The sequence below is a fragment of the Scardinius erythrophthalmus genome (assembly GCF_964197995.2).
Source record: "Scardinius erythrophthalmus genome assembly, chromosome: 22".
Taxonomy (NCBI): Eukaryota; Metazoa; Chordata; class Actinopteri; order Cypriniformes; family Leuciscidae; genus Scardinius; species Scardinius erythrophthalmus.
The window spans coordinates 876379-885452 of NC_138242.1; the positions used below are offsets into that span (position 1 = coordinate 876379).

At 45.3% G+C, this 9074-nt stretch overlaps 1 protein-coding gene across 1 annotated transcript in view; it reads left to right on the top strand.

Moving 5' to 3' along the window:
• The window catches only part of reck (reversion-inducing-cysteine-rich protein with kazal motifs), an 82512-nt gene extending 73916 nt beyond the window's left edge, over positions 1-8596 (top strand). Inside the window, exons 20-21 of the mRNA XM_081353398.1 lie at positions 6355-6510; positions 7237-8596. Of these exons, the coding sequence (XP_081209524.1) occupies positions 6355-6510; positions 7237-7455 (375 nt within the window). The 3' untranslated portion in view covers positions 7456-8596. The remainder of the gene's footprint in view (positions 1-6354; positions 6511-7236) is intronic.
• The last annotated feature ends 478 nt before the right edge of the window (positions 8597-9074 follow it).

A 9074-nucleotide genomic window follows, 5' to 3' on the forward strand; every position in this document is an offset into this window, starting at 1 on the left:
GGGGCAGTGTTGTTCATTACTGACATCAGTCAGTCAGCAGGGGGCAGTGTTGATCATTACTGACATCAGTCAGTCAGCAGGGGGCAGTGTTGATCATTATTGACATCAGTCAGCAGGGGGCAGTGTTGATCATTACTGACATCAGTCAGCAGGGGGCAGTGTTGATCATTACTGACATTACTGACATCAGTCAGCAGGGGGCAGTGTTGATCATTACTGACATCAGTCAGTCAGCAGGGGGCAGTGTTGATCATTACTGACATCAGTCAGCAGGGAGCAGTGTTGTTCATTACTGACATCAGTCAGTCAGCAGGGGGCAGTGTTGATCATTACTGACATCAGTCAGTCAGCAGGGGGCAGTGTTGATCATTATTGACATCAGTCAGCAGGGGGCAGTGTTGATCATTACTGACATCAGTCAGCAGGGGGCAGTGTTGATCATTACTGACATCAGTCAGCAGGGGGCAGTGTTGATCATTATTGACATCAGTCAGTCAGCAGGGGGCAGTGTTGATCATTACTGACATCAGTCAGTCAGCAGGGGGCAGTGTTGATCATTACTGACAACCGTCAGTCAGCAGGGGGCAGTGTTGATCATTACTGACAACCGTCAGCAGGGGGCAGTGTTGATCATTATTGACATCAGTCAGTCAGCAGGGGGCAGTGTTGATCATTACTGACATCAGTCAGTCAGCAGGGGGCAGTGTTGATCATTACTGGCATCAGTCAGTCAGCAGGGGGCAGTGTTGATCATTACTGACATCAGTCAGCAGGGGGCAGTGTTGATCATTATTGACATTAGTCAGCAGGGGGCAGTGTTGATCATTATTGACATCAGTCAGTCAGCAGGGGGCAGTGTTGATCATTACTGACATCAGTCAGTCAGCAGGGGGCAGTGTTGATCATTACTGGCATCAGTCAGTCAGCAGGGGGCAGTGTTGATCATTACTGACATCAGTCAGTCAGCAGGGGGCAGTGTTGATCATTATTGACATCAGTCAGCAGGGGGCAGTGTTGATCATTACTGACATCAGTCAGCAGGGGGCAGTGTTGATCATTACTGACATCAGTCAGCAGGGGGCAGTGTTGATCATTACTGACATCAGTCAGTCAGCAGGGGGCAGTGTTGATCATTACTGACATCAGTCAGTCAGCAGGGGGCAGTGTTGATCATTATTGACATCAGTCAGCAGGGGGCAGTGTTGATCATTACTGACATCAGTCAGCAGGGGGCAGTGTTGATCATTACTGACATCAGTCAGCAGGGGGCAGTGTTGATCATTACTGACATCAGTCAGCAGGGGGCAGTGTTGATCATTACTGACATCAGTCAGTCAGCAGGGGGCAGTGTTGATCATTACTGACATCAGTCAGCAGGGGGCAGTGTTGTTCATTACTGACATCAGTCAGTCAGCAGGGGGCAGTGTTGATCATTACTGACATCAGTCAGTCAGCAGGGGGCAGTGTTGATCATTATTGACATCAGTCAGCAGGGGGCAGTGTTGATCATTACTGACATCAGTCAGCAGGGGGCAGTGTTGATCATTACTGACATCAGTCAGCAGGGGGCAGTGTTGATCATTACTGACATCAGTCAGCAGGGGGCAGTGTTGATCATTATTGACATCAGTCAGTCAGCAGGGGGCAGTGTTGATCATTACTGACATCAGTCAGTCAGCAGGGGGCAGTGTTGATCATTACTGACAACCGTCAGTCAGCAGGGGGCAGTGTTGATCATTACTGACATCAGTCAGCAGGGGGCAGTGTTGATCATTATTGACATCAGTCAGTCAGCAGGGGGCAGTGTTGATCATTACTGGCATCAGTCAGTCAGCAGGGGGCAGTGTTGATCATTACTGACATCAGTCAGCAGGGGGCAGTGTTGATCATTATTGACATTAGTCAGCAGGGGGCAGTGTTGATCATTATTGACATTAGTCAGTCAGCAGGGGGCAGTGTTGATCATTACTGACATCAGTCAGTCAGCAGGGGGCAGTGTTGATCATTACTGGCATCAGTCAGTCAGCAAGGGGCAGTGTTGATCATTATTGACATTAGTCAGCAGGGGGCAGTGTTGATCATTATTGACATTAGTCAGCAGGGGGCAGTGTTGATCATTATTGACATCAGTCAGTCAGCAGGGTGCAGTGTTGATCATTACTGACATCAGTCAGTCAGCAGGGGGCAGTGTTAATCATTATTGACATTAGTCAGCAGGGGGCAGTGTTGATCATTATTGACATCAGTCAGTCAGCAGGGGGCAGTGTTGATCATTACTGACATCAGTCAGTCAGCAGGGGGCAGTGTTGATCATTACTGACATCAGTCAGTCAGCAGGGGGCAGTGTTGATCATTACTGACATCAGTCAGTCAGCAGGGTGCAGTGTTGATCATTACTGACATCAGTCAGTGAGCAGGGGGCAGTGTTGATCATTACTGACATCAGTCAGTCAGCAGGGTGCAGTGTTGATCATTACTGACATCAGTCAGTCAGCAGGGGGCAGTGTTGATCATTACTGACATCAGTCAGCAGGGGGCAGTGTTGATCATTACTGACATCAGTCAGTCAGCAGGGGGCAGTGTTGATCATTACTGACATCAGTCAGCAGGGGGCAGTGTTGATCATTACTGACATCAGTCAGTGAGCAGGGGGCAGTGTTGATCATTACTGACATCAGTCAGCAGGGGGCAGTGTTGATCATTACTGACATCAGTCAGTCAGCAGGAGGCAGTGTTGATCATTACTGACATCAGTCAGCAGGGGGCAGTGTTGATCATTATTGACATCAGTCAGTCAGCAGGGGGCAGTGTTGATCATTACTGGCATCAGTCAGTCAGCAGGGGGCAGTGTTGATCATTTTTTACATCAGTCAGTCAACAGGGGGCAGTGTTGATCATTACTGACATCAGTCAGTCAGCAGGGGGCAGTGTTGATCATTACTGACATCAGTCAGTCAGCAGGGGGCAGTGTTGATCATTACTGGCATCAGTCAGTCAGCAGGGGGCAGTGTTGATCATTACTGACATCAGTCAGTCAGCAGGGGGCAGTGTTGATCATTACTGACATCAGTCAGTCAGCAGGGGGCAGTGTTGATCATTACTGACATCAGTCAGTCAGCAGGGGGCAGTGTTGATCATTACTGACATCAGTCAGTCAGCAGGGGGCAGTGTTGATCATTACTGACATCAGTCAGTCAGCAGGGGGCAGTGTTGATCATTACTGACATCAGTCAGTCAGCAGGGGGCAGTGTTGATCATTACTGACATCAGTCAGTCAGCAGGAGGCAGTGTTGATCATTACTGACATCAGTCAGTCAGCAGGGGGCAGTGTTGATCATTACTGGCATCAGTCAGTCAGCAGGGGGCAGTGTTGATCATTACTGGCATCAGTCAGTCAGCAGGGGGCAGTGTTGATCATTACTGGCATCAGTCAGTCAGCAGGGGGCAGTGTTGATCATTACTGACATCAGTCAGCAGGGGGCAGTGTTGATCATTACTGACATCAGTCAGTCAGCAGGGGGCAGTGTTGATCATTACTGACATCAGTCAGTCAGCAGGGGGCAGTGTTGATCATTACTGGCATCAGTCAGCAGGGGGCAGTGTTGATCATTATTGACATCAGTCAGTCAGCAGGGGGCAGTGTTGATCATTACTGGCATCAGTCAGTCAGCAGGGGGCAGTGTTGATCATTACTGACATCAGTCAGTCAGCAGGGGGCAGTGTTGATCATTACTGACATCAGTCAGTCAGCAGGGGGCAGTGTTGATCATTACTGACATCAGTCAGTCAGCAGGGGGCAGTGTTGTTCATTACTGACATCAGTCAGTCAGCAGGGGGCAGTGTTGATCATTACTGACATCAGTCAGTCAGCAGGGGGCAGTGTTGATCATTACTGACATCAGTCAGTCAGCAGGGGGCAGTGTTGATCATTACTGACATCAGTCAGTCAGCAGGAGGCAGTGTTGATCATTACTGACATCAGTCAGTCAGCAGGGGGCAGTGTTGATCATTACTGGCATCAGTCAGTCAGCAGGGGGCAGTGTTGATCATTACTGGCATCAGTCAGTCAGCAGGGGGCAGTGTTGATCATTACTGGCATCAGTCAGTCAGCAGGGGGCAGTGTTGATCATTACTGACATCAGTCAGCAGGGGGCAGTGTTGATCATTACTGACATCAGTCAGCAGGGGGCAGTGTTGATCATTACTGACATCAGTCAGTCAGCAGGGGGCAGTGTTGATCATTACTGGCATCAGTCAGCAGGGGGCAGTGTTGATCATTATTGACATCAGTCAGTCAGCAGGGGGCAGTGTTGATCATTACTGGCATCAGTCAGTCAGCAGGGGGCAGTGTTGATCATTACTGGCATCAGTCAGTCAGCAGGGGGCAGTGTTGATCATTACTGGCATCAGTCAGTCAGCAGGGGGCAGTGTTGATCATTACTGGCATCAGTCAGTCAGCAGGGGGCAGTGTTGATCATTACTGGCATCAGTCAGTCAGCAGGGGGCAGTGTTGATCATTACTGATATCAGTCAGTCAGCAGGGGGCAGTGTTGATCATTACTGACATCAGTCAGTCAGCAGGGGGCAGTGTTGATCATTACTGACATCAGTCAGTCAGCAGGGGGCAGTGTTGATCATTACTGACATCAGTCAGTCAGCAGGGGGCAGTGTTGATCATTACTGACATCAGTCAGTCAGCAGGGGGCAGTGTTGATCATTACTGACATCAGTCAGTCAGCAGGGGGCAGTGTTGATCATTACTGGCATCAGTCAGTCAGCAGGGGGCAGTGTTGATCATTACTGGCATCAGTCAGTCAGCAGGGGGCAGTGTTGATCATTACTGACATCAGTCAGTCAGCAGGGGGCAGTGTTGATCATTATTGGCATCAGTCAGTCAGCAGGGGGCAGTGTTGATCATTACTGACATCAGTCAGTCAGCAGGGGGCAGTGTTGATCATTACTGACATCAGTCAGTCAGCAGGGGGCAGTGTTGATCATTATTGGCATCAGTCAGTCAGCAGGGGGCAGTGTTGATCATTATTGACATCAGTCAGTCAGCAGGGGGCAGTGTTGATCATTATTGGCATCAGTCAGTCAGCAGGGGGCAGTGTTGATCATTATTGACATCAGTCAGTCAGCAGGGGGCAGTGTTGATCATTACTGACATCAGTCAGTCAGCAGGGGGCAGTGTTGATCATTACTGACATCAGTCAGTCAGCAGGGGGCAGTGTTGATCATTACTGACATCAGTCAGTCAGCAGGGGGCAGTGTTGATCATTATTGACATCAGTCAGTCAGCAGGGGGCAGTGTTGATCATTATTGGCATCAGTCAGTCAGCAGGGGGCAGTGTTGATCATTATTGACATCAGTCAGTCAGCAGGGGGCAGTGTTGATCATTATTGACATCAGTCAGTCAGCAGGGGGCAGTGTTGATCATTATTGGCATCAGTCAGTCAGCAGGGGGCAGTGTTGATCATTATTGACATCAGTCAGTCAGCAGGGGGCAGTGTTGATCATTATTGGCATCAGTCAGTCAGCAGGGGGCAGTGTTGATCATTATTGACATCAGTCAGTCAGCAGGGGGCAGTGTTGATCATTATTGACATCAGTCAGTCAGCAGGGGGCAGTGTTGATCATTATTGGCATCAGTCAGTCAGCAGGGGGCAGTGTTGATCATTATTGACATCAGTCAGTCAGCAGGGGGCAGTGTTGATCATTATTGGCATCAGTCAGTCAGCAGGGGGCAGTGTTGATCATTATTGACATCAGTCAGTCAGCAGGGGGCAGTGTTGATCATTACTGGAGGGTGAACTGCACCACACATGAACACCATACTCTACATCACACACTCTGAGGATATTTCTGCTCTGTAAGCTTTGGGTTATATTTGCGTTTATTAACTTTTATCAGTGAATGCTGTCATTCGGGTCCTGGCCTCCCTCCGAAAACCATATTATCTCACGTTATCAATAGGAAAGCGTAAGACGTTATCCTGACGTTAAAACACCAACCAACCACTGCTTTGATCAACAACAAAAAAATGTATTTAATGTTACAGATGTTGCCTTTCATTAATGGCCAATAACGTCTGGCAGTGTTGTACTAATTAATTCAATATTGCAATCATGACTAATACTCACAGTAGGGACAGTGATGTGAACAAATGAGTGATGCTTTAAATGATGAGGCCTGTTGAGGTAATGTGTACATGTGCTAAGAGATAAACGACTGTGTGTGTGTGTGTGTGTGTGTGTGTGTGTGTATGTGTGTGTGTGTGTGTGTGTGTGTGTGTGTGTGTGTGTGTGTGTGTGTGTGTGTGTGTGTGTGTGTGTGTGTGTGTGTGTGTGTTTCAGTTGAACCGCAATCAGCCGGTGACGCTGCACGACATCCTGAAGATCCTGCGGCTGCACATCTCTGTTCCTCAGTGCGACATCTTCGGCTATCTGAGCATCGACTCCGAGATCATCGTCCTCATCGTGCCTGTGGACCAGCAGCCGACGCCACTGCAGGTGTGTGTGTGTGTGTGTGTGTGTGACGGCCACAACCGATCACACAATCGACCACAACTGAATGAGTTATTAAAATAATAAAAAACGAAATGCTCGAGTGAATTTATGCACCACAACATTATAATGCACAGTATGAAAAATGGATATTCATTTTGAAGTTTGAAATAAGCAATTGAATAAGTAATATCAACCAATATAACATATTTTCTAACATAACAAAAAAAAAAATCTTTAATTTGGCCAATAACCGATAGAGGTTAATTCAGGATAATTAGGACATGTTCTGGCAAAAAGTGTCCCAATTTCCCAGAATTCACTCTATATCACTCCCTAGTGAAAACGTAATATATGATTTTTATTTTTTTTTAAAGATCTATCCTTTAAAAATGACTGTTGTCTGGATGAATCTCACTCATATCAAGTAATAATTTTGAGTATTTTGACTGTTTCTTTGTTGAGCCTCAGTTTGTGTTGTTCATCTCCACACTGGTGTTCCAGTGAGCATCTGTGTTCCCGTGATGAACGAGCGGCTCGGTCCCGGAGCAGGCTTTCACACTCTTGCATCATGTGCTCCAGATGCTCTACAACTGCCTAAAAATATTAAAGCTGTCTACAAGGACTTAATGCCCTATTTCTGCCCAGTGGAACTGAAAGATGTGTGTGTGTGTGTGTGTGTGTGTGTGTGTGTGTGTGTGTGTGTGTGTGTGTGTGTGTGTGTGTGTGCAGATTGAAGCCTGCAGTAAAGAGGCAGAGAAGATCGACTCGCTCATCAACTCGGGCAGCCCGACGCTGGTGTCCCACGTGCCTCTGTCGGCGTTCCTGCACTCGGAGCTCCAGCTCTCCACCGTCAGCTTCTCGTCGGCCTCGTCCCTCTCTCTCTCCCTCGGCCTGCTCTCCTCCTCCCTCATCCTGTCTTTTCACATATTTTCTCCTCGTAACCTCTGACCTTCACGGGTCACCTGACTGGAAACTGTCCCGGTCCACCATTACGCTGCAAACTGACAATCAAATTCAGCATCAGCATCAGGAGATGGACTTTCTTCTCACTATTAAGGACCTTCTCAAAAGGAAGCCGTTTCTCAAGGTCAAGTGAAACAGGAAACGGAAGAAACATGTCGAGTTCAGACGATTGCTGCTTTTAGATCTCTCATGGACCCGATTTACTCAAGCACATATCAGCTTTCTATAGAAGCCTGTTTCTGCCACCAAATAAAAAAAAAATGTAAAAGGTAATTGCGACTATTTCTCTTTTTATTTTATTGTATTACTTTTTAACCTTTTCCCGCAATTGTGAGTTTATATCACGCAATTCTGAGAAAAAATTCAGAATAGTCACTTAAAAAGTCGCAACAGCAACAAACAAAAAAAGTGAGAATTTTGGCAAAATTGTGAGAAAAAAAGTGAGAATTGAGTTAGAGTCGTAATTGCTATAATAAGTCAAAATTGTGAGTTAAAAAGTCGCAATAGTGAGAAAAAAATCAGAATTGAGTTAGGTGCAATTGTGATAAAAAGTCAGAATTGTGAAATAAAGTTGCAATTATAAGTCAGAATTGTGAGTTAAAGTCGCAGTTGCGATAAAAAGTCAGAATTATGAGTTAAAAAGTCGCAATTATAAGTCAGAATTATGAGTTAAAAAGTCGCAATTGTGAGATTTTTTTTAATTGAGTTAGTTGCAATTGCGATAAAAAGTCAGAATTGTGAGATAAAGTCGCAATTATAAGTCAGAATTGTGAGTTAAAAAGTCGCATTTGTGAGAAAAAAGTTACAATTATAAGTTAAAAAGTCACAATTATAAGTCAGAATTGTGAGTTAAAAAGTCGCATTTGTGAGAAAAAAGTCAGAATTATGAGTTAAAAAGTCGCAATTATAAGTCAGAATTATGAGTTAAAAAGTCACAATTGTGAGAAAAAAGTCTGAATTGAGTAAGTCACAATTGTGAGATTTTTTTTAATTGAGTTAGTCGCAATTGCGATAAAAAGTCAGAATTGTGAGATAAAGTCGCAATTATAAGTAAGAATTGTGAATTAAAAAGTCGCAGTTGCGATAAAAAGTCAGAATTGTGAGATAAAAAGTCACAATTTGGGATAAAAAGTCAGAATTGTTAGATAAAAAGTCGCAGTTGTGAGATTTTTTTAATCGAGTTAGTCGCAATTGCGATAAAAAGTCAGAATTATAAGTTAAAAAGTCGCAATTATAAGTCAGAATTGTGGGTTAAAAAGTCGCATTTGTGAGAAAAAAGTCAGAATTATGAGTTCAAAAGTTGCAATTATAAGTCAGAATTGTGAGTTAAAAAGTCGCATTTGTGAGAAAAAAGTCAGAATTATGAGTTAAAAAGTCGCAATTGTGAGAAAAAAGTCTGAATTGAGTAAGTCGCAATTGTGAGATTTTTTTTAATTGAGTTAGTCGCAATTGCGATAAAAAGTCAGAATTGTGAGATAAAAAGTCGGTTGCGATAAAAAGTCAGAATTGTGAGTTAAAAAGTCGCAGTTGTGATAAAAAGTCAGAATTGTGAGATAAAAAGTCGCAGTTGCGATAAAAAGTCAGAATTGTGAGATAAAAAGTCG